Source organism: Orycteropus afer, unplaced genomic scaffold (genome assembly GCF_000298275.1).
Source record: "Orycteropus afer afer isolate SDZICR_OR568_19922 unplaced genomic scaffold, OryAfe1.0 scaffold00411, whole genome shotgun sequence".
Lineage (NCBI taxonomy): Eukaryota > Metazoa > Chordata > Mammalia > Tubulidentata > Orycteropodidae > Orycteropus > Orycteropus afer.
The window spans coordinates 985,956-1,012,549 of NW_006921998.1; the positions used below are offsets into that span (position 1 = coordinate 985,956).

General features: G+C 40.5%; 1 protein-coding gene across 1 annotated transcript in view; it reads right to left on the minus strand.

The window, feature by feature from the left end:
* Positions 1–26,594, minus strand: part of SLIT2 (slit guidance ligand 2) — a 569,662-nt gene that overhangs the window by 67,609 nt on the left and 475,459 nt on the right. The window contains exons 23-27 of the mRNA XM_042782686.1: positions 17,139–17,207; positions 13,395–13,466; positions 12,814–12,885; positions 10,815–10,886; positions 5,764–5,927 (exon numbers count right to left, since the gene is read on the minus strand). Coding sequence (XP_042638620.1) covers positions 5,764–5,927; positions 10,815–10,886; positions 12,814–12,885; positions 13,395–13,466; positions 17,139–17,207 — 449 coding nt within the window. The remainder of the gene's footprint in view (positions 1–5,763; positions 5,928–10,814; positions 10,887–12,813; positions 12,886–13,394; positions 13,467–17,138; positions 17,208–26,594) is intronic.

Consider the following 26,594-nt stretch of genomic DNA (forward strand, 5'->3'; position numbering starts at 1 on the left):
CAGTCAAATGCCTTAGGCATTGTGCCACCAGAGCTCCTTTATATAGATATATATTCATATTCATACACACACACACACACATATGTATATATATGTATACATATACATGGGGGAGCTCAGTATCTACTTCTGTATTGATACTACCTTAAAAACCCAAGGAGGGGTTGCTTGAGTCAGATCTGACTTGATGACAGTGAATTTGTTTTTTTTGGGATATGTATATATGTATACATGTATATGCATACATGTATATATGTGTATGTATGCATATATCAATATAAACTCAAAAACAAACTTATTGCCATGGAGTTGCTCCAGCTCATAGACACCCCCAATGGGTTTCCAAGGCTGTAAATCTTTATGGAATTAGATTGCGCCATCTTCCTTCTGTGGAGCAGCTGATGGGTTTGAACCACTGGCCTTCTAGTTAGCAGCCAGATGCCTTATCCACTCACCACCTAAACTGCTTTCTACCTATATACATATATCTAAGATGGGGCAATCTACTTCCATAGTGATAGTGTCTCGGAAACCCAAGGAGGGCTCACTATGAGTTGGGTCTGACTCGACAGCACACAACAACAACAATCTATGTATCTATGCATCCATCTATGTTGTTAGGTCCTGTTGAGTCGGTTCTGCCTCACAGCAACCCTGTGTACAACAGAATGAAACACTGCCTGGTCCCGTGCCATCCCCACAATCTGTGTTATGCTTGAGCCCACTGTTGTCTTCCAACTGGAGGGGTTCATCTGTCCACACTGTATCAGACAGTGTTTCCCTGCTATTCACAAAGTTTTCAAGTGGACATTTTTTTAGAAGTGGACTACCTAGTTTTTCTTCCCAGTCTTAGTCTGGAACCTCTATAGAAACCTTCCCACCATGGGTGGTCCTGCTGGTATCTGAAATACCAGTGGCAAAGCTTCCTGCATCACAGCAACATGCAAGCCACCACAGTAGGACAAACTGACAGACAAGTGGTGAAGAGATATCTATGTATCTCTATCTATGTTTACAGAGAGAATGAGAAAGAGAGAGAGAAAGAAATAGAGAGTGAGCCCTGGTGGCACAATGGTTAAGCACTCAAATGCTAACTGAAAGGTCAGTGGTTCGAACTCACAGTGGCTCCACTTGAAAAAAGGTATGACCATCTGCTCCTATAAATATTACAAAGTAAAAAATCCCATGGGACAATTTTACAATGTCATGCAGAGTCACCATGAGTCAGAATCAATGACTTAACAACTGATAACTTGATAGCAGACAACAGATGTGTGTGTGTGTGTACCATGTAGAGAAGACAATATATGTGTGTGTGTGTAATGTACATATGTAACCTGATGCAGTTGTAACAGCACATTGAGAATGGGAACACATTTTGCGATATGTGATTGAGTTTCTGCAATCCTCAAGAGGGAGGCTTTCCGTAATTGAAGAACACGAATCTGAAATATGTGAAAAAAAATTATGGCTATGTACTTGAAGCCATGAATGTAAATAAATGAGAAATTAGTAGAACTGAAGATAGCTCCCCATATACGCAAATATTAAAAGAATGGGTGAGAAAAACAAGAGTTAGCAAAGGAAAGGAGAAAGAAGCAATGACAATGTACAAGAAGTAGGGATGGTCACCACCATCTAAGATGAAGAGACCAAATAATAAGATAAATGAACAGAAGCAATTTTGTAAGATAGAAATCAGCGCTGTCATTTCAGTTTCAGTGAAGGGGTAGAAATGTCACCAGATAATTGTTGCTGTTATTAAATGCTTTTGAGTTGCTTCCAACTCATAGGAACCCTATGCACAAGAAGGCAAAACACTGCGTGGCTCTGTGTCATCCTCCAAACACTGCTATGTTCAAGCTCATTTTTGCAGCCACTGTGTCAATCCATCTCATTGAGGGTCTCCTTCTTTTTCACCGACCCTCTACTTTACCACGTGTGATGTCTTTCTCAGGGACTGGTCCCTCCTGATAACATGTCCAAAGTACGTGAGACAAACCCTCACCATCCTTGCTGCTAAGGAGTATTCTGGCTATACTTCTTCCAAGATAGATTTGTTCCTTCTTCTGGCTTCCCATGGTATATTTTATATCCTTCACCAACAATATAATTCAAAGGCATTAATTCTTCTTTGGTTTTCCTTATTCGTTGTCCTACTTTCACATGCATCTGAGGCAACTGAATTTTGGGTGAGGAGTACTTTAGTCCTCAAAGTGACTAACACAAAAAACCAAACTCACTGCCGTGAGGTTGGTCCCGACTCATAGTGACCCCTCCTTGGGTTTCCAAGGCAGTATCTGTATGGAAGTAGATTGTCCAGTCTTCCTTCGGAGGAGTGGCTGGTGGGTTTGAACCACCAGCCTTCTGGTTAGCAGTCAAATGCCTTAATGCCTTGAAGAGGTCTTTTGCAGCAGATTTGCCCAATGTAATACATCTTTCAATTTCTTGACTGATGCTCCCATGGGCCTTGATTGTGAATTCAAGTGAAATGAAATCCTTGACAATTTCGAAACAGGCCTACCTAGTTTTATTGTGCTCGGCAGATACTGTTTTTTTTTTTTTTTTAAACGAAGGTTTGTGATAACCCTGCGTCAAGCAAGTCTATTGGCATCATTTTCCAACAGCATATGCTCACTTTTTTCCTATCTCTGTGTCACATTTTGGTGATCCTAACAATATTCAAATGTTTCCACAATGCCATTGCACACTTAACAGTCTACAACATAGGGCAAACATAACTTTCACATGCAGTGGAAAACCAAGAAGACTGTGTGACTTGCTATACTGCGATATCCACTATATTGTGGTGGTCTGGAACTGAACCCGCAACATCTGTGAGGTATGCCTGTATTTTCTGTTTAGCATGACACCGCTTATTAGACCATTTATGGTTTTTTTTGTTCTCTTTATGTTGAAGTTTAATCCATACTGGTTTGTAGTCTTTGATCTTCATGAGTAACTGCTTCAAGTCCTCATCACTTTCAGCGACCAAGGTTGTTTCATTTGCATAGTGCTGGTCTTTAATGACTCTTCCTCCAAACCTGATGCATGTTCTGCTTCATACAGTCTATAGGAACAATATCCCCCATTCTCTGCTATCAGCCAAGATTCCTCTGACATCACCAATGATACCCCTCCTTTAGTGTCCTCTTCTGAATCTGGGGTGAATTTATGGCACAAAACTCCAGAAAGAAGTTTCCAAGCTCACTGATGTTGAGTCAATTTGACTCATAGTGACCAGTCCTTGGGTTTCCAAGGCAGTATCTCTACAGATGTAGATCGCCCAATCTTCCTTCCGAGGAGTGGATGGTAGGTTTGAACTGTCAGCCCTCTGGTTAGCAGTCAAATGCCCCAGGCACTATGCCACCAGAGCTCCCAGAAAGATGTTTACTTCTGTTTTATTGATTATGCACATGCATTTGATTGTATGGATGACAATCCATGGGTAACATTGTGAAGCATGGTAATTTCAGAACACACACACACACACACACACACACAACCATAATATGAACTCAGAAACAGAAATATGTCTACTTTTGTGAGGCTCTCTAATATCACCCATAAATTATTATGAACTTACCAATTTGTAAATCACTAGAAAGTTATATAGAAAATTTCCAAATATAAGCATAGAAGTGTGTGAAATATATGAGGAATATGTAAATAACCTTTAAATTTACTTTGACCCTGCATGTTGTAACAAAAGAAAATGTAATATAGTTAATCTCTGTAAACTAGCCTTGAAACATAAGTGTAAACAACCTCCCTAATGTCTAACTTTGAAGAGAAAATGGTATGTTTGGCTAATCTCTAACCCTGGAGAGGAGACATGTTAGTCTTTGCCATCATACTGGGCCTTATTGTGTGGAACCAAGCTGGGGATTTCACATGTAAACAGGATTTCTGCTCATGCACTGAGAAAGGTCAGAGAATGGACAATCCCCCTCTTGATTCTGACATTCTCTGATGGGGAGACCCTGCCAAAGATACTGGCTGAGGGTCTGTCTTCTGCCAACCTCCAACCCTAGCTATGAAGAAGATCTGTTGAGTTGGAACCATCGTTAATCCTTCTTCTTGCAATCATTCCTTACATGCCTGAAGTCTAAAGATCTGGACTTTAACCACTGAACTAACATAGTTAACTCTGATTCTCTGGTTTGAATTGAATGTTATGAGGTCTTACTTGTGTACCTTGCTAGGACTACCTTGTTGTTGTTGTTGTTATGTGCCATCAAGTCGGACCCAACTCACAGCGTACCTAGCAGTACACTAAAACAGTTCGTGCACGTCAAACCTGAGCATCTCTCTATTAACTTCTAAGATCACAAAACCCTATGTGATGCTAATCTTGAGTGAGTATTTCTGTGTGAGGTAGAGTTCTAAGTGCTTTGCAAGTACTAACTCATCTAATCTGAAGAAGACCCTTTCAGGTAGATACTGCCAAGATCTCTGCTCACATAAGAGAAAACGAAGGGAAAGGCTGGTGAAACAATTGAACCAAAGTTACCTAACTCTTAATACTAGAAGCTCCAATCCAGCTCCAAGCAGGCTAGGCTCCCAGTGTGCAGCAATCCTATTTAAATATGTTGTTCCTACATAAATATTCAAGTGTTGAAAGCTTATCTTTTGGTGTCATTTCTTGGGAGGCAAGAACATACCAAAAATTCCTCTGTGTTCCACAGTATCTAGGATTTAGTTTTATACATAAAGCAAGTTTGATAAGCATTTTCTTATCATACATATAGCATTTTCAATAATTTATCTCATCTATGTAAATAATAATTATGTGCAGGTTTCTTGAAACATCCACACATTAAGAATAAGGGTAACATTTTGACCCCATTTTTGGGTTGTTGCTGTTGTTGTTATGTGCCGTCGAGTCAGACCCAACTCATAGCGACCCCTCCTTGGGTTTCTGAGGTGGTATCACTAGAGAAGTAGATTGCCCAACCTTCCTTCCGAGGAGTGGCTGGTGGGTTTGATCCACCAGCTGTCTGGTTAGCAGTCAAGTGCCTTTGGCACTGTAAGGAATCTAAATACACATATTTCCATATAAATCATGAAAAGACACACAAAACAAGCTTAAGGATGATTATCTCTGTGTATGATGATTAGTGGTTGACTTTACTTTTCCTTGCAGAAATACAGTTTTTTCCTATTCTTTACATTTTCTTATTTTTAAATTTGCTATAATGAACATCTTTGATCTTATAATAAGAGATAATGATGGTTATTAAAATCCTAGTTAGAACCCACAAACACATAACAGGGAGGAAAAGGGGTAGAAACAAGTGAGAAACATGGACATCAAGGCGGAGTGTGTAGCACATGAGGGGAGTCGGAAGGTTTGGCCTATGCACTCGGGAGGGCTCATCCCTCCTTACCTGGGATCAGGAAGCCACAGGGCCCTGGCAGCCCTAGGAGCAAGCCACACGTTCAGATGAGGCAAAAGCAAAACAATTGAATCATTAGAGACTATTAAAGGAATGTCCAGAAATTGTGTTCTCTGGATTTCTTACATTTTCTAGAAATGTTTTCATTTCCAACGGACACTTTCTGAGATTTATTTGAGAAGGCTCCCTCTTTTCTTGGGCACCACAGGTAACTCCAAGCACAGGTAGAAAGAGCTATTCTTACTGGGCTTCTGGCTAAACCTTTGAACTCTAGGGTAACCTGTTTTCTTTTTATTCTTTTAAACCAATACAGTACCTTTGAGAAAGAACACCAAACACAAGTATGAAAGTGTGGAAACCATACCTTGGCATGTAAATTTTTTTGAGGGCGTTGTTAGCAATAATTTATCTGCCATTTCTCCGGGACCAGCACAGCGAGCAATTCCTGGCTCTTTATACTCTGACTTGACCCAGTCAGACAGCCACTGCATGTGGCAGTCACAGTACAGAGGGTTGGCTCCAATTGCTCTGGAAAAAAAAAAAAATCACAAACACATACACACACACATTAATAAGAAGTACTGTTAATTCCTAAGGGACCCGTAAAGTGAAGGTCAGTAGGAAATTTCCATAGGATTATTCAGGCTAACAACAGAGAAGACAATCAAATATTGGGTGTTTCCCATCTCCTTAAATTCTGCTCATCTGGGATTTAGTGGGTTCCAACTACTCTTAACGATGACCTGTTCCAAAGTCTCCTTACAGTTGCAGAGACAGGTTTACATGGGTAGCCATGCAGATCCTGAGTGAAGATTAATACTTCCTTCATTAAAGCGTTATTTACTGAGAAAACAGTCACTATGCTAGGTTTTGGGCACAGAACATGAGTAATATAATTTTTAACTCTCAAGAACTCCATAGTGTGTAAAGAGATTATGTCCATATCACAAAAATGGCTCTTTGAAGACTAAGGTGTGCCTAGCCAAAGTGATGGTGACTTCAATCGCCTCATATGCATGTGAAAGCTAGACAATGAATGAGACGACCGAAGAAGAGTTGATGCTTTTGAGCTGTGGTGTGGGCAAAGAATAAGTACCATGGGCTGCCAAAGAACTAACAGGTCTGTCCTGGAACAAGTGCAGCCATGTTGCTCCTTGGAAGTGAGAATGGCTAGACTTCGTCTCACCTACTCTGGTCATGTTGCCAGAAGGGACAACTCCCTGGAGAAGGATATCATGCTTGGTAAAGTGGAGGGTCCGTGAGGAAGGTGAAGGCTTTAACGAGATGGATTGACACAGGGGCTACAACGATGGGCTCAGGTATAGGAAGGATTGTGAGGCTGGCACAGGACCAGGCAGTGTTTCGTTCTGTTGTACACAGGGTTCCTATTGAGTCAGAGCTGACAACAATAACGACATATTCACAATAATTTTAATCAGAAATGTTAGAGTAGAAGGCTTTATAAGCTAACTAATCAGAATGACTGACTTCTTTGGGGGAGGGTGTTGGTGGTCTAAAAATGCTAAGTGACATGGCACAGGGACCAGTTAACTGGATGAAAAAGTCCTTTTAGTTAATGGGCTGGTAAGTGTAAGGGTTTTCTCTGTGTTTGAATGAATTCAACAGCAAGTAGGTTTTACTGGTTTTAAGTGCAAAGGTGCAGAGACATGCAATTATAAAGACACCCCAAACTAGCTCATTAGCACTTATTTGGAACTTAATTGGGTATCTATCTCTTTGCAAAGCCTTTAGTTTTAGAACTAAAGCAGAAGTAGTGATAGCAAAATAAGGTGAGAAGAGCCTACTATACAGAGGGCCGGGGCTATGCCATTTACAGGGGTTATCTCATTTTATCCTAATAGCACATCTCTGAGGTCAGTCCTATTAACAATCACTTTAAAGACTAAGAAACTGAGGTCAGAGAAGTGACTTGCCAAATTTAAGTTCAAACAATAGATGCATAAAGTAGCATTTTAAACCTGACTGATCTTGATTTATAATTTCTCATTAACAGCTTTTAGGTCTACAATCTAAGAAAAAATTATTATTTTTCTTTTATTGGTCAACCTCAAAAATGTACTTCTAAAACCATAGTATTTTATAGTGTAGCAGTTTTATTGCCCAACTCTAACTAAAAATTGCAATGCCCTGTGTATGTATACCGGATTCAGACCTTTCTTCTAAATTAAATATGAGCAAAAGGAAGTTTCTGAGTCATTTGATCTCATCTCTACTGACATTTGCTTAGTCCTTACTATGCTTACCATCTTACTATGCTTAACTCCTTAGGGAGTTAAGGAAAATCTGTCCATGAAGTATGAGACACAATAGACACCAGGCAGAAAAGGGTGTGCGACAGAGGATTCAAGCTGCTCTCCAGGTGGAGAGTCTGGTGTGATAAAACACAAAACCTGTGCTCAGCTCAAGCAAGCCCAGCCAGAGTTATGCAGCCTTTCTGACCCGTCAGCCTAGCACGAGCACACGGTCACTTCCTTCTTTATGCTGCCTTCTCTGAGAGTCAGGTACCATGGCTCCCACCCCTCAGAAAGGAGCCTCATTTACATTTTATTCCTTGCAAATGATAGTCACAATGCTTACAAAGGAGGGGTCTTGATGTCTACTTTAAGGTAGGTGTTGAGGCTCCAAGATGAAAAGGCAGAGGTCTTGCCTACAGGGACTTCACAGATTAATGGAAGGAATATTAATAGTGAGCACCAAACAGTCTAATAGACAGATGTGCAGAAACTGGTGCTGATAAATAGTCCTCGCTTGGCTGCTAATGGAAAGGTTTGTGATTTGAACCCACCCAGCCACTCAGCAGGAAAAAGATCTAGTGATCTCCTTATGTAAAGATTACAGACAAGAACATTGTTTGGGACAGTCCTGTGCTGTCACACGGGGCTGCTGTGAGTGGGAATGAACTCAATGGCACCCAACAAGAGCAGCATAAAGCAAATTCAGAAGGAGCATGACTGACTATTAGCTCCTATCCTCTGCCCATACCCTGGTCTCGATTTTCTAAAGTTCCTAGCTTCTTGGGATTTGGTGGAACATGGAGCGGAGGGCTAAACCAGAGGGGGATATCAGAGGCCAAAAAAAAAAACCAAAACCCAAACTGCCACAAGGTGCCAACCTCAGTCCAGCCCAAGTAGGTTTTAGATCCTAGGGCTGCTCCCTGAACTCCCTTCTAGCTTTACCCTGGTCTAAACAACCTGTAATAATGGAATCCCACTTTGACCCAGCTGATGTTTTTGGATTCCATTTATCTACAAGAGCAGAGTTTTACTGTACTCCCAAGAAATATGAAGGTATAAAGAGAGTATATGAAAGAGGAAAGTGTCCACCCAATCTGAGGCTTTGTTTGTCCTTCCAGACTATACAATATTGGATAAAGAGTTAAGAACTATGTTAATATACCCATGACCATATAAAACATGGGCAGACCATATTTCTACATACATATTTGTATGTGCTATAAGAATGTCCATATAAATAGAACTAACAGGGAGCAAAGTTAGTATAACTTCTTAGCCATGGCCAATCACCCCGAGGGAGTGAGTTTTGGGGCCCATGGGCTCAGGACCATGGTCACAGGGACATAATGAATCAAGTGGCATTATGAATTACACAAAAACATTATTTTACATCCTGCTTTGATGAGTAGAGATTAGAGTCTGAAAAGCTTGCAAGCAGCCATCTAGATGCATCAATTTGTTTCTCATCTGGAGCAAAGAAGAATGAAGAAAACCAAAGATGCATGGAAACAATTAGTCCAACAATTAGTCCTAGTGGAACATGTGAACCTCAGCCTATATGACCACGAGGCTAGAAGAACTAGATGGTGCTCAGCTACCATTGTCAACAACTCAGAAAGGGATCAGTACGGGAGATTCTGCTTACTGTGGGAGAAAATTGTGGAACAAAACTGAAAATCCTAAAAAGGACCAGGCTTACTGGTCTAATAGAGACTGGTGAAACCCCTGACACTATGGCTCCTACTAACCCTTCAGGTCTGAAATTGAACTCACTCCCATGGCTTCCAGCTAAACAATGGACAGGCATATAAGGTGAACAATTACACCAGAGGTACACTCCTTAGAACAATCAATCATGGGATATCAGAAGGACAGTATTTGCACAGGGAGACAGGTCAGAGGGCAGGAATGCATAGGAAAGAAGGATACAGGGTAAAGGCAACTACAGGGAGGAAGTGGGAGAGAGCTGTTACATTATGGGGATTGCAATCAATGTCATGAAAATCAATGTGTATGAACCTCTGTAAGGAAAATGAATTTGCTCTGGAAACTTTCACTGAAATCACAAATAAAAATAAAGAACTATGTTAATTTAGTTTTGCATGGTGCCTGGGTAGTAGATGTTTCGTTGCTGTTGTTGTTGTTATGTGCCATCGAGTTGGACCCAACTCATAGTGACCCTTCCTTGGGTTTCCGAGGCAGTATCACTATGGAAGTACATTGCCCCATCTTCCTTCCAAGGAGTAGCTGGTGGGTTTGAATCGCCAGCCTTCTGGTTAGCAGTCAAGTGCCTTAGGCACTATGCTACCAGAGCTCCCAGATGTTTCATTAGAGGGCATCAGAATAGTAATCATAAAAGAGATGATACTTAGGATGACTCTTAGAAGGGGGGGAGCTCTGGTAGCATAGTGGCTAAGACACTTGCCTGCTAACCAGAAGGCTGGCGGTTCAAACCCACCAGCCACTCCTCGGAAGGAAGGTTGGGCAATCCTACTTCCGTAGTGATACTGCCTCAGAAACCCAAGGAGGGGTCGCTATGAGTCGGGGCTGACTCGATGGCACATAACAACAACAACAACAACAACAACAACTACAACAACTTAGAAGGGGGAGTTGGAACAGATAGGATGCAAAGGGAGCTGATACTGCAGAATCAGAGTACAAGAGAAAAGGCCTGGGCTAGGAACGTCATCAGGGAGACACGTTGTAAAAAGAGATCCCTTTACTAAGCAAAGGAGCTCTAGTAGCACAGTGTCTAAGGCATCTGACTGCTAACCAGAAGGCTGGCGGTTCAAACCTACCAGCTACTCTGCGGAAGCAAGACTGGGCAATCTACTTTGGTAAAGATTTGCTGTCTCGGAAACCCAATGGGGGTTGCTATGCGTGGGGATTGACTTGATGGCAGTGGGCTTTTTTTTTCTTTTCTTTTCACTAAGCAAAGAGAACTCGACTAATGAAGGAAAAGGGCTAGAGAGGTAAATTAAAGCCGTATTTTGTAGGGCACCATACTCCAGGTTGAACTCTACATTTTTTTCAAAGAAGACAACACTTGCATGTTAGGATGCTTCAATAAAAGGAGTGGCAGAGGACTGTTCCTGCTAAACTCACTTTCCGGGGACAGTCCTGCCGCCAAACCCAGATTTATGACCCAGGTACTCACAGGTGTGACAAGGCAGAAAGATCATTGAAAGCACCTTCAGGCACAGCAGAAATATCATTTCCATGTAAAGAACTGAAAGCAAGAAAAACGAAAATTAAATTTCCTGTTCTTCAGAGAGTCCGGGAAAATTTTCATGCATGTGTGAAATTTTGTCTGATACTATTAAAATTCAGTGTTGAAAAGAAGGTGGATTCTACAAATCGGCTCGGCACAACTGGATATCTACTTGGGAGAAAATAAATCAGTTCCTATTCCATGTCATGTGCATAAATATATTGCAGATTAAAAATGAAATTTAAAAGAACATATAGAAGTCTTAAAAAAAAGTTTCATGTAGGAGACTTTGAAAAGCACAATATAAAACCCAGGGAGCATAAAGCAAAAGACTACCAAATGCTGACAACAGGATACATATACATATGATAAAGTTCCGTATTGAGTGTCTAATAGGAAGTATTTGCAACATATACAGCAAATGAAGGGGTCATTCCTTTACTTATTAAAAAAAAAAAAAAAAAAAACACTTCTAAAATCTTAATAAATAAGAGAAAAAGTACCCTACAGAAAAATGAGAAAATGATATGATCAGACAACGCATTGAAAAAGAAGTGCATATGCTTAAAACGTACTCACATGCTCAAGTAACCGGAAATCAAATTACAACAGGGATGGAAAATATTTTTCTATAGTATTTAAGGAGCTCTGGTGCTATGGTAGGCAAAACATCTGGCTGCTAACCAGAAGGTCAGTGGCTCACACCCACCAGCTGCTCCATAGGAGGAAGATGAGGCAATCTACTTTCATAAAGATGTACAGCCTTGGAAATCCAATGGGGGTTGCTATGAATTGGAAGTGACTCCATGGTAGTGTTTTTGTTTTTATTGTTCTAATTAAATAGTTAGAAGCCCTAGTGGCACAACAGTCAAGTACTCAGCTGCTAACTGAAAGGCTGGTGGTTCAAACCTACCCAGCACCTTAGTGGGAGAAAGACCTGGTGATCTGCTCTCATAGGATTACAGCCTAGAAAACCCTATGGAGCAGTTTGACTCTGTCACATGGGTCATCATTAGCTGGAAACAACTCAACAGCATGCAGCAACATCACTTAATAGTTGGTAGAAAAATGATTTTGTAAACGCACAAAGTCTTGTTTGGTGGACAGTTGGACAGTTACTTTGTGTATCCACCTAATATACTTGACAATATCTTCTCACCTCAAATAATTGCTGAAATGTTTGCACAGGTGCACCAAGAAGATAAAAGGTGTTCATTATATCACTGTATAGAATAATGAAAAATCGGAGGTAAACTAAATGATAGTACAGATTAAAATGATTCAATAAGGTATGGTTCCTCCATCCTATCAAATACTCCACAGCAGAAAAAAGATTGAGGAATAGCTATATAAAAGGGATGCAAAGATTCTAAACCATACTCTTAAATAAAAACAGCCAGTAGTTGAACAATCAATGATGTTGCTTACAGCTTTCAGACGTTATCTGGCCGTGTACATACATATGTCAGTACATGAAAATAGATGCATATTAAAAAGATGAGAATAAATCAAAGTTTAACTGGTTAGCTCTGGGGAGGGGAGGGCAACTGAGGATTGAAGCTATGAAGGACCACTTTCATGCTCTTTAAAAGCAATTTTTTACAACAAAAAGAATGTATTCATATATTCCATAATTAAAAAAAAATATTTATTTTTTCAGCATAGCAAAAGAAATTGGAACTATGAAAAATAATCAGTTAATGTTATATGTTGTCAAATAAATGCCTACAGCAAAAATTATACAAGAGAAAGGTAAGGTCTCCAAATCAAAGTTTGTTGAACAAGGATAGAGTACAACATGATTTTCTTAGTTCCAAATTTATAGTAAATCTCTAATGCATACATCCAAAAATACTCAAGAATCAATAAAGCAGTTAAATTATTAAAAACACAACCTTTAGATCCCCTGGAAGAAGAGCCATGTTATTAAACGTAGGATGCTTACAGTAATCGAAGAGACTTCAACCCGTGGAACGTTCGGAGTGGAATACACCTGAGACGGTTGTAGCTGAGAATTCTGAAAGCACACATAAACCAATGTGATTTCCTCAGACAGCCCAAAATCACCAAACATCATTTTTAACACAACACAGTTAAGAAAACCCTTATCTTAGCATCCTAGAAATGAGGACTTTTGATACATAATATGTATTTCCCGTATTTTGTTCTTGCTAATGCAATGTATTTCTTCTTTTCCCAAGTACAGTTTAGAAGGCTTACCTGTGTAACTTCAGAAACTCTCATGCTCAGCCATCCCTCTGGCACCTGACTTTGGGCTTCCCTGAACCCCAATACACACATAAATTATTATCTTACTTGTTTATTTTATAGAACCCAAGATATTTTGTAGTATCTGCATGTATTTGTTTGTTTACTGGGGTTTTATTTGGGTTTCTCTCAACAGAATGTATGCTGCACAAGGGCACAGGCTTTCTCTGTCTTGTTAACGAGGATTGTCTAAGGTTTGAAAAAAAGCACTTGGTCCAATGGATTAATGAATACCCAGGGCCACGTTTTCATACTTACAAGGTGAGGAGCTGGGTCATGTTGCTGAAGCTCTGATTAGAAAGGGTACTTATTCGGTTGTTACTTAAGTCTCTGAAAGAGAAAAGAAAAATCGAGTCTAATATTACCACAGAAATTGAAATAATAGTGATTTGTAGGAAGAGAATGCTCTTTTTATTCATAGTAATGGCAGAATTATTAACATTCGGTTATTACTTGAAAATTACAAACCCGTGGATTAGCCCCTGTGGTAGACTGTATTTTTATTCGTAATTATTCATTTTTCACCCTGCTGAAAACAGAGGTGACCATCAAACAAAACAAAACACTGCCTTAGAGCTGATTCTCACTCTCAGCATCTCCAACTGCTATAAAGTAGGATCGCTCTACAGGGCTTTCTGGGATGAAAGATTTATGGAAGCGGATCTTCAGGCCTTACTTCTATGGTGTCCTGGGTGGGTTTGAACCATGAACCACCAATCTCTAGGTTAGTGCTTGAGCACAAACCATTTACGTCACCCGAGGACCTTCAGAAGCGGCCACAGGTTTTTCTTTAGCCAATGAAGTAATAGGAGCTGTGGCAGGTTTCACTTCACAGCAAAAGCTTTAAGAGTAAGGTCACATTCCCATATGCCTCTTCTCCATCCTCCAAAGACTGGAGATACTCCTAGGAGTGCCTGCTCCACTAGGCTGGCCCCAGAGTGAAATATGGGCAGCAGATACAGAACAGACTCATTTCAAGGGAGAGAGAAAAAGCTTTGCTCTTGGAAGTCCCTTCTGATACAAATACTTTATCCTCACAGTGCACATACTTCAGAAATTAAAATTACTCAAATTTGATAAAAGAATGAACACTCGATTGAATAACAATTACATACATACCTCACTTACTGACATGGTTAGAGTCCAAAGACCAGATCATTATGTGAAAATGGAGGATGGTCACATGAAATCACAAAATGGAGGATGACTACCTCATTACAGAACTACAAAACTGCATCATTGCATAACTTTCAAAGCACTAAGAATCACAGCCCAGTCATGTTGACACTTAACCCGAACCAGCACAGCCAGTATCACTTTTGCTTTGCCCCGTTTGCTACTCCCAGACGTACAGTGATGCGCAAAATTGTCTGATAATAGATTTTTCTTTTTACTGTTGTAAATGCAACATGCCAAACAATGAGATAGTTGGTAACTCAGGATGAGGTGCACAATGCTGTAATTAAAAACATCTGTCCTTTTGCCCTTGGCAGAGTCACTGGCACCTAGTAGGTCCTTACTAAATATTTGTTTAATGAATTATAAGTAAAAGAGACCGACATGGAATTTTACCAATGTACAAGGGCCCTTTACAAGTGTATTCTTACTGTGGCTCATAATTTATACTCAGTGTACTTGATATTATTCTCATAAAATATATCTTTTGAATTCACTATTTTTTTTTTTTGGCAAATGCAAAATTTGTGAGTAAACAGAAAATTCAGAAAAATGAAAATCTGTTCATACATTCATGAAAGTTCAAACTTTCAGTAAAATCAATACATAAAATCATGAGAATGGCAGGAACCTTATATGGAGCATTATAATCCATCCTCCTAACTCTATAGGTAGGAGCCATGGTGGCGCAGTGCCTAAGGCACTTGACTGCTAACCAGAAGGCTGGCAGTTCAAACCCACCAGCCACTCCTCAGAAGGAAGGCTGGGCAATCTACTTCCATAGTAATACTGCCTCAGAAACCCAAGGAGGGGTTGCTATGAGTTGGCTCCAACTCAATGGCAGTAAGTTTTCTTTTTTTTTTTTTTTTCCTCCAGATGTAGTATAGTGTTAATTTTTTTAAAATGAACTTATCTATATAAGCAGAGGAGTTCCCAGGTGGCATAAGTGGTTAACTCACTCAGCTGTTAACCACAAGGACAGAAGTTGAGTCCACCCAGAGGTACCTTTCATGAAAGGCCTGACACTCTACTTCTGATAAATTCCCAAGGGAAAACCCGGTGGCCCACAGTTCAACTCTGGCACACATGGGCTGACAGGAGTTGGAGCAGGCTCAACATCAAACACTTACATAAGCAGAAGTTACTTGTTTAGAGCTGTGCGATGGTTGACTGGTAAAAACATTTCTGGATCCACGAATCCACATTTCTAACTGGTGTGTAGTGGTCACATGTTGTGCTACAAATGACCCAATTTTACTGAAGTGAGCCTTTAGAAATGGCAGCAATTTAATGGTTTATTTAACAGAACAAAATGTAAGTAATCCATTCTTGCTGCTTACAAAAACATAACTAGACACAGAACAAGGAATCTTTTTTCCTTTTTCTTAATGTAATCATTTTTGCCATTTAAACATTTCTAAACACTTTGTGTCTTGGAAGAATTTGTCCTAGAAGAAGTGCAGCCAAATGTTCCTTAGAAGTAACAATGGTTAGACTTCATCTCACCTAATTTGGCCATGTTATCAGGAGGGACCACTCCCTGGAGACAGATAGCAGGCTTGGTAAAATGGAGGGGCAGCAAAAAAGGGGAAGACCCTCAACTAGGTGGACTGACACAGTGGCTGCAACAATGAGCTCAAACACAGCAGTGATTGTGAGGATGGCAAAGGACTGGGCAGTGTTTTGTTCTATTCTATGTACGGTTGAAAATTCAATGCTTTCTGCTAGTTAGGATTCTAGAAGTCACTCAATACTGATGAAAAACATACAACCAAAACACCCAGTTGTCATCAAGCTGATTCCAATTCATGGTGATCCCATGTATGTCAGAGCAGAATTGCCCCCCACAGGATCTTCAACGGCTGTGCCCTTCCTTAACCATCTGTGCCACCCAGGGGGTCACTCCAATTAGGGATAAACCTCCTTATTCTAGAAACAATCTGCTTATTAAGTCAGTCAGACTTATTTCAGAGCTGGATAGACTTAAAGCAAATATAACGGTTGTCTTAACATCTACTCCCATTCCCCAGTATTTTTGGAGGGGTTCTGACAAGTTTTATCAATCTCCCACCAGGCCTAATCTAAAAGTGTGACCCTAAGTATAACAAGACCAAAACTACCTTTATGTAGCATATATATAATAAGATCAAATTAAATATCAGCTTAGCTTACAACTTGAAGAGGGTCTAAAATTATTTATGTTAATGGGAAAATAAAAGATGTTATTTTAGGAGGCTATCAAACAAAACAATAAAGTGGTAATATTTTGCAATTTATATTCAGAATTATAGCATCCTTGTCATATTAACTTAAATGCTATATACATATATATGGATCTTCTAAAGTAAGTTTTAATACTGGAAGCCCATGGGTTATTTAATAATGCTTTGCATAAGAGTCCTAAATCTAATAAATTACATTTGTAATGTATTTTCAGTGAAGTTATCACATCTGGCATCTTTTGCTTAAAGTCAAGAATAAAGTATAAATACACTTTTCCCTTCTCATAACATAGTCTATGTTCACTGTCAGTAGAAATATCCAATTTTACTGTATTTCTCTAATTCTGTGACTACTGATTTCTCTACTTCTCTAAATACTTAGACTTTCTCATATCTGTGCTTCTTTGAATAGAAGAGGACCTTTGTTTAAGACACTCATCCACCTGATCGATATTCTATGAAGATGTCGCTAGTGATCGCAAACCACAATGCACCAGCTGTATGTGATTTCTATCATCACTACGTCTCATGTGTCCTGCCGTCTCTGTTCTCATGAAATTGAGTAAGAAGTCAAAGACTGAAAAACATGGAATATGTTACTTACATAAGTGTTAAATGTTTGTAGTTAGATAGCTCCTTGGGTACCAGTGTGAATTGGTTCCCATCCAGATACCTGAAAAGGAAGAAACAATATTAACATTATCTTTTTATAAGATGTTGTTGTTGTTGTTGTTGTTGTTATGTGATGTTGAGTTGGACCCAACTTACAGCGACCCCTCCTTGGGTTGCTGAAGCAGTATCACTACGGAAGTAGATTGCCCAACCTTCCTTCCGAGGAGTGGCTGGTGGGTTTGAACCGCCAGCCTTCTGGTAAGCAGTCAAGTGCCTTAGGCACTACGCTAGTATCTCATAAACAGTAGAGTAACGTTTCACACTTGCTTGAGGAAAGGAAGAGCTTGGCAATTTTGCCTTTAGATGTCATGTTCTTAGGTTGGACTGGTTATTTAACAGAAGTACAGAAAAAACAATGATGTCTAATCCAGCCCAATTATTTTATGGATCACTCTGGCTAAATTTCAAAGCCAAGGAGGGATCAGTGAGTGCAGTTCTCTGTGGGTTATCTAACAGGGCACAGCAAGCATCAAGCCACTTGTGTGTCAGCAAGAAGGCCCCAATTAATTCAGTCACTGTATTTTATCTGGCTTCTGTTTGCTTGTGATTATGAGAATACAATATCTTGAAATGCAGTCACTACTAACCAACCCTTGTCACTGAGGGAAAGGACACTCTGCTCACTGTAGAGATAACTGTCACTCACTTGAGAAACTAACAATGGGTGGTTTTAAGGAGAGATATGGGATTTTGAACATAAAGAAGCTTAAATCAAAGATGCTTTAAACATCATTTTTACTATCTTACATCTGCTTGATGATAATTTATTTTAAGAGGTTTTGTGAAATACCCCATATTTACTGCATATGCAAATATGGTATATGTATATAAATCTAATGGTCAGATAACCACATGTAAGTTAATTTGTCCTACCTTATTAGAAATAATCAGAAAATGGACAGGTTTTAGGGAGATCTGGCAAGATTGAAAAAATAAACGAACACCAAAAGCAAACTTAACCCATTGCTATCCAGTCATTCTGACACACAGCTATCTGATAGGCCCGAACTGCTCTGTAGGATTTCCAAGTTCATAATCTTTATGGAGGGAGCTCTGATAGCATAGTGGCTAAGGCACTTGACTGCTAACCAGAAGGCTGGTGGTTCAAATCCACCCGCCACTCCTCGGAAGGAAGATGGGGCAATCTACTTCTGTAGTGATGCTGCCTCAGAAACCCAAGGAGGGGTCGCTATGAGTCGGGTCTGACTCGATGGCACATAACAACAACAACAACAATCTTTATGGAAGCAGACTGGCAGATCTTTCCACCACAGAGCAGCTGGTGGGTCCTAACTGCTTACCTTTCAATTAGCATCTGAGTGCTTAATCACTGTGTCAGCAGGGCTTGGTTAAATCCATGATGACGCAAAAGGAAATAACGTACATACACATGGCCTGACCCAGCTGCTCCTTCCCATAATATAGATGGAGAAGGATACAAATGTCTTTCACCAACATGGCCCATCTGGGTATCGATTCACCCACAACAATTTGGGCACACTAGGCCAGTGCCCCCACCCCAGTAACACAGCCAATCTCCAGATCCCAGATTGAGGTTGGTATTTTGTTGAGTATAGAGGTAGCTAAAATGTTGCGGATGATAAAAATCTATTGCAAACACTTAAAAGGGAAAGCCGTTACATAAAAGGCAGAAGTTGTCCAAGGATGTGATAAATATTTAATTGAGAATCTGGCACACTTCGTGACTTCTTACACCTACTCAAAATTCTGGTCTTTCCTTTCCTCTAGCTATGTTTTTCTGGCTACCACTAGAGGGCAGCACAATCCCATATACATTCAGCCAAACCCTACCCAACACCCCCACCCCCCAGGTCTTTCAGATAAAACTCACAGCAAGCTACAGGACAGAATAGAACTGCCCCATGGGGCTTTCAAGGCTGTAAATCTTTATGGAAGGAGACTGCCACATCTTTCTCCTGAGGAGCAGATGATGGGTTCTGCGTGTCGGACTTTTTAGGTTTGCAGCTGAACACTGGACTACCGGGCTCCTTATACTTCAGTACCTTCCATTCATCCAGAAAAGATCATAGCAGAAGACCAAAAGATTCAGAATGTGCAGTATGGATGTTTACGTGCAAAATAAACGAAGGAGAAAGCATATGGAAATGATGAAGAAGCAATGAATACTGCTTGTTGAAACTTGCCCACCAATACACATACTTATTTTTGACAAATTCTTTAATAATGTAACACACATATAAACTCTGTCCTGTTGTTGTTGTTATGTGCCGTCGAGTTGGCCCCAACTCATAGCGACTCCTCCTTGGGTTTTCAAGGCAGTATCACTACGGAAGTAGATTGCCCAACCTTCCTTCCGAGGAGTGGCTGGTGGGTTTGAACCATCAGCCTTCTGGTTAGCCTGTCTATTATAGGTTGTTGTTGTGGTTGTTGTTATGTTCCATAGAGTTGGCCCCGACTCATAGCGACCCCTCCTTGGGTTGCTGAGGCAGTATCACTATGGAAGTAGATTGCCCAACCTTCCTTCCAAGGAGTTGCTGGTGGGTTTGAACCACCAGCCTTCTGGTTAGCAGTCAAGTGCCTTAGGCACTATGCTACCAGAGCTGCATATATGTTATTGTCGACTGGACCCAGCTGACTTAGTATGGTTCTAAAAATAAGCTTTCTGGGAGGGAAAACTCAAAATCACAAGAGATGAGTTAATAATTTCCTCATTTCTGTAACAAAATTTCTTTAAAAAAATGCTTCAAAAAAAAATTTGTAGTGAAATAGTTGAAGATCAGATGATTTGACAAAAGAAACATGTGGATGGTGTAGACAGGACATGAATCAAGCAGTTTCTCAGATGTAGTTTAGTAATGAAATTAAATTAATTTTTAAAATTATTTAATGGGAATTTGGTAAAAGGCCAAAGGCATGGGGCCAGTTAAAATGGCCGCAGGGATCAAGCATCCAAGCTATTCATCCATCTGAGATGTCCTCTCAGCTGGGATGTTCCTAGAGCCAATGTTTTGCGCACAGAAAATTCTCCACTCTTCTAGTATCCCCAAAGAGGATGGCTGAAGTGCTCAAGTAATCTTCTGAAATGAAATACACACATAGATACGCATTGGGCAGTAACAACCTTCATTTCATGTCTACTTCCCTTGGTGTGTGAAACAGATAACGGACATGGATGGTGTTAAGGTCTTGTGAAGAGTGCCGTTTACTGATAGGGAGTGATTTATCCATAGTTACTGCCATCTGTCTGTTTGCCTGTCTATCTACCTACCTACCTATCCATCTATCTGTCTTTCTGTCTATCCATCCTTGGTGGCACAGTGGTTAAGCTCTGGGCTGCTAACCAAAAGGTTAGTGGTTCAAACCCGCCTGCCACTCTGTGTTGGAAAGATCCGGCAGTCAGCTTCCTTAATGATTACAGCATTGGAAATCCTTTGGGGGCAGTTTTAGTGCTCTATAGGGTCACTGTGAGTCTGAACTGACTTGACAGCAATGGTATTTGTTTTAAAGTATGTACCCCCCCACACACACACACATATGGAGCTCTGCTGGCACAGTGCCTAAGGCATTTGACTGCTAATCAGAAGGTTGGCAGTTCAAAGCAACCAGCTACTCCGTGGGATGAAGACTGCAATATATTTCTGTAAAGATGTACCATCTTGGAAACACAAATGGGGTTGTTGTTATGAGTTGGAATTGACTCTGTCTCAGTGAGTTTGGTATATATATATATACATGAAGAGATCCATATTTGTGCCCATTCCAAAGAGAGGTGATCCAACAAAATGTGGGAAGTATCCAATCATATCATTAATATCATACACAAAATTTTGCTGGAAATAATTAAAAAATGATTGCAATAGTACTTCAAAGAGGAACTGACAGAAAATTAAGCTGGATTCAGAAGGGGGAATGGTATGAGAGATATAACTGCTGATGCCAGATGGATCTTGGCTGAAAGCAAAGAATACTAGGAAGATGTTTACCTGTCTTTTACTGACTATGCAAAGGCATTCAACAGCATGGATGATAATAATTTATGGATAACGTTGTAAAGAATGGAAATTTCCTAATACTTAATTGTGCTCATGAAGAACTTGTACACAGACCAAAAATTGTTCAAACAGAACAAGAAGGTAACTCACACAAAATGTACTGCTGTCAAATCAGACCCACAGAAGGGTTGTATCCTTTTGCCATACTTACTCAATCTGTATGTTGAACATATAATTTGATAAACTGGACTACATGAAGAAGAAAGCGGCATCAGGATTAGAAAAAACTCATTAACAATCTGTGATATGCTGGTGACACAACCACATTTGCTGAAAGTGAAGATGACTTGAAAAACTTACTGATGAACATTAAAGATACAGTCTGCAGTATGGATTACACCTCAACACAATGAAAATGAAAATCTTCACAAGACGACCAATAAGCAACATCATGATAAATGGAGAAAAGATTGAAGTTATCAAAGATTTCATTCTACTTGGATCCACAATCAATACCTATGGAAGCACCAGTTAAGAAATCAGATGATGAAGTGCACTGGGCAAATCTGCTGCAAAAGATCTCTTCAAAGTGCAGAAGAGTAAAGATGTGTCTTTGAAGACTAAGTTGTGCCTAATCCAAGCCATGGTATTTTCAATAGCCTCATATGCATGTAAAAGCTGGACAATGAATAAGGAAGAACATAGAAGAGTTCATGCCTTTGAATTGTGGTGCTGGCAAAGTATATTGAAAATACCATAGACTGACAGAAGAATGAGCTCTGGTAGCGTAGTGGCTAAGGCATTTGACTGCTAACCAGAAGGCTGGCAGTTCAAACCCGCCAGCCACTCCTCGGAAGGAAGATGGGGCAATCTACTTCCGTAGTGATATTGCCTTGGAAACCCAAGGAGGGGTCGCTATGAGTTGGATCTGACTTGACAACACATAACAACAACAATAACAATCCTGGAGGAAGGGGAGCCAGAATACTCCTTGGAAATGAGGATGGCCAGATATTGTCTCATCTACTTTGGTCATGTTGTCAGAGGACCATTCCCTGGAGAAAGATATAACGCTTGCTTGCTAAAGTAGAGGGTCAGTGAAAAAGGGGAAGACTCAACGAGACAGACTGACAAAGTGGTTGCAACGATGGGCTTAAGCAGAGAAAGGATGGTGAGGATGGTACTCAACTAAGAATTATTTTGTTCTTTTGTACAGAGGGTTGCTATGAGTTGGAACTGACTCAATGGCACCTAACAACAGCATCTGAATGCATGTATATATGTCCGCATGGAAACCTTTATGAATAGCCCTGCAACATTGTCCGATAGAGTGCTGCATGATGAACCCATCAGGTCGGAAGGCACTCAACATATGACTGGGGAAGAGCTGTCTCCTCGGAGTAGAGGAGGATGGCGTAAATCTTTTGAGACCTCTATCTGATGACATGGCATGACTCAAAATGAGAAGAAACAGCTGGAAACATCCATTAATATTTAGAACATGGAATGTATGAAGTATGAATCTAAGAATATAGGAATTTGTCAAAACTGAAATGGGACACATAAAGACCCATATGCTAGGCATCAGTGAGCTGAAATGGACTGGTTTCGACCCTTCCGAATCAGACACCCATATGATCTACTACGCCAGGAATGGCAAATGGAAGAGGAATGGTGTGGCATTCATCATCAAAAAGAATGTTTCAAGATATATCCTGAAGTACAATGCTGTCCGTGATAGGAGAATACCCATATGCCTACAAGGAAGACTAGTTAAAACCACTATTACTCAAATTTATGCACCAACCACCAAAGCCAAAGATGAGGAAATTGAAGATTTTTACCATCTTCTGCAGTCTGAAATTGCCAGAATATGCAATCAGGATGTTTTGGTTATCACTGGTGATTGGAATGCAAAAGTTGGAAACAACTTTCACTAGTTGGAAAATATGGCCTTGGTAATAGAAATAACACTGGAGATTGCATGATAGAATTTTTGCAAGACCAATGACTTATTCATTGGAAATACCTTTTTTTTCAACAACACAAGTGACGGCTATACAGGTGGACTTCAGCAGATGGCATACACAGGAATCAGACTGACTACATCTGTGGCAAAAGGTGATGGAGAAGCTCATTATTTTCAGCCAAAACAAGGCCAGGAGCTGACTGTGGAACAGACCATCTGTTCATATGGAAGTTCAAACTGAAGCTGAAGACAATTAAAACAAGTCCACAAGAGCCAAAATATGACCTTGAATATGCCCTTTCTCAATTTAGAGACTATCTAAAGAATAGATTTGATGCACTGAACACCAATGACCGAAAAGCAGAGGAATTGTGGGATGACATCAAGAACATTATCCATGAAGAAAACAAAAGGTCATTAACAAGACAGGAAAGGAAGAAAAGACCAAAATGGATGTCAGAATAGGCTCTGAAACTTGCCCTTAAATGGAGAGTAGCTAAAGCAAATGGAACAATCAACAGCATAAAAGATCTGAACAGAAGATTTCAAAGAGCTTCTTGACAAGACAGTCAATTATTATAATGATGCAGAGATCTGGAGGTAGAAAATCAAAAGGGAAGAACACAGCATTTCTCAGTCTGAAAGAACTGAAGAAAAATCTCAAGCCTTGAGTTGCAATCTTGAAACATTCTATGGGTCAAATACAGAATGATGCAGGAAGCATCAAAAGAAGATGAAAGGAATACAGTCACTATACCAAAAAGAACTGGTAGATGACCATCCATTTCAAAAGGTGGCATATGATTAAGCACTAATGGTACTGAAGGAAGAAGTCCAGGCTGCACTGAAGGAGTTGGTGAAAAACAAGGCTCCAGGAATCAATGGAATACCCATTGAGATGTTTCAAGAAACAGATGCCACACTGGAGGCACTCACTCAGCTATGCCAAGAAATTAGGAAGACAGCTACCTGGCCAACTGACCAGAAGAAATCATATCTGTACCCATTCCAAAGAATGGAATGTGTGGATAATTCCCACAGAATGTGGAAATTATCGAACAATACCATTAATTTCACACACAAGTAAAATCTTACTGAAGATAATTTTAAAAATGGTTGCAGCAGTATACTGACAGAAAACTTCCAGAAATGAAAGCCAGATTCAGAAGAGGACATGGAGTGAGGGATGTCATTGCTGATGTCAGATGGATTTTGACCGAAAGCAAAGAATATCAGAAAGATACTTATTTATGCTTTATTGAATATGCAAAAGCATTCAACTGTGTGCATCATAACAAACTGTGGATAACATTGAGAAGAATCTGCAAAGGATAACATTGCAGAACACAATTAAGTGCTCATGAGGAACTTGTACATAGACCAGGAGGCTGTCATTAGAAGAGAACAAGGGGATAATGCGTGGTTTAAAATTGGGCAGGGAGTGCATCTGGGTTGCATCCTTTCACCATACTTATTCAATCTGTATGCTGGGCAAATAATATGAGAAGCTGGGCTATATGAAGAAGAACACAGCATCAGGATTGGAGGAAGACTCATTAACAACCTGTGATACACAGATGCAGTGAGTTACTTGATGTGGCCCTTCTAGCCATTGTCCTCAATTTTGTGATGTATTGTAAATCCTATTATCCATGTCTATTTAGGGTGGTGTGCAGTTAAGGTTCATGTTGGGAGTGGCAACTTGGCTGGGCAGTTGGTAGTATTTTTTCCCTATAATGACTGGCAATTGGCTCTGTGATAGAATTTGCCATGATGAAACCGAGTAGCTGCTTTTAAACTCCTGATTATTAAAGTCATCCACTTGGGGTATTTCTGTTGGAGCAGCACAGGTGGGATATATCTTGAGTCCTGCCTTGCTGGAGGGTATAACTCAAATCACCACCCTTAGCTTCCTTGAGGGTATACATATGAATCTTCTGGGAAGGTTCGCCCTCCTCTTGCTCCTGTTCTGCATGTTGGCTCACTGTCATCTCACCCCTGGATTTGGGACAGCAGCCATCATCTGATCTGCTGATTGAGGTTCATCAAACCCTGAGATGGGAGGACCCTCCAGACCTACTTACACACCTGGGACTTGCCAGCCTGCCAGCCTCACAGCCTCTACCACTACTATGTGAGATGATCCCTTGGGTGTCTGTGAGTTCTGAGAGGGGTTATAGTGAAATACAGAACCCTAAGATGGGGGAGATTACTGAGAGGAGGTTGCTATTGTTATGTGCTGTCGAGTTGGACCCGACTCACAGCAACCCCTTCTTGGGTTTCCGAGGTAGTATCACTACAGAGGTAGATTGCCCAACCTTCCTTCCGAGGAGCAGGTGATGGGTTTGAACCACCAGCCTTTTGATTAGCAGTCAAGTGTCTTAGGCACTATGCTACCAGAGCTCCTGAGAGGAGGAGGAGGGGTTAATGTATGAAATGATGGAGTGGCACAGTAGTTTGGACTCTTAGGACATCTTTAATCTCTGCCTCATGGGGACTGGCCTTGTGCTGATCTTTCTAAGAAAAATTGTTCAAGCAATTGGTGTCAGAATGTTGAGATTCGCTGCAACAACCCAGACTCACTGGAATATGTAGTTTTGAGAGAAAGGAGAAAAACGGGAAAGTGAGAAACCTTTGGCTTTAGGATGGGATAAAAAAAACACCCATGGACTGAAGCAGCACTTTTACTCAGATCAGTCACCCAAGGCAAAAGCTATTCATGGGATTTAGGAGAGGTGGCTCTACCTCCTGAGGAATTGGCTAGCTGCATATATACGGAACTACAGAATGACGAGGAAAAGGTGACACTTACAATTCCCTGGTTGCTGTTATCAGCAATAGATGCAATGGGAGGGAAAAACAAGGTAGAGGTGGGTTGTACCACTGAAACAAGCTCAGATCCGGTCCAATTAGAGCTATGGCCACTAGTTTCAGGGCCTACGCAGAAAGGAAAAATTGTGTTGGAATAACAGGCAGTACTTGTACAACCACTGGTGACCAGAAAGGTAGTCTGAGAAGGGAACAGGCCAAGCCAAGAAACTACTGAAAGCCGAGGGCATAGTGTGAAAATATGCTTCAGTTCGTAGATTAATACTGTCAGCTTCCTGAGAAACCTTTACTAAAATGGACTGTAAGGGTAAATAATTTAGGGGCAGAGTCTTTAGTTTTGAATACTGCCAAGTGGAAGAGCATGTTTGGGTTGATGCAAGACCCACAACTCACTATGGAACAGGCACAAATGTTGATCCAAAATCCATTTACAGGGCAGGTTAATCCAGAGGGGGCAGCCAGTCTGTTGGATTGGACAAAATTTGCAGTCAGGTTTGGGTATCCTGAGAAGGGACACTACCCCTCCCCCCTCTAAACACCCCCTGGAACACTCCAGAGGAAGCAGCTGATGTGCTGCTTATGCAAGCCATGCTGCAATGATTTTTTTTTTTTTTTT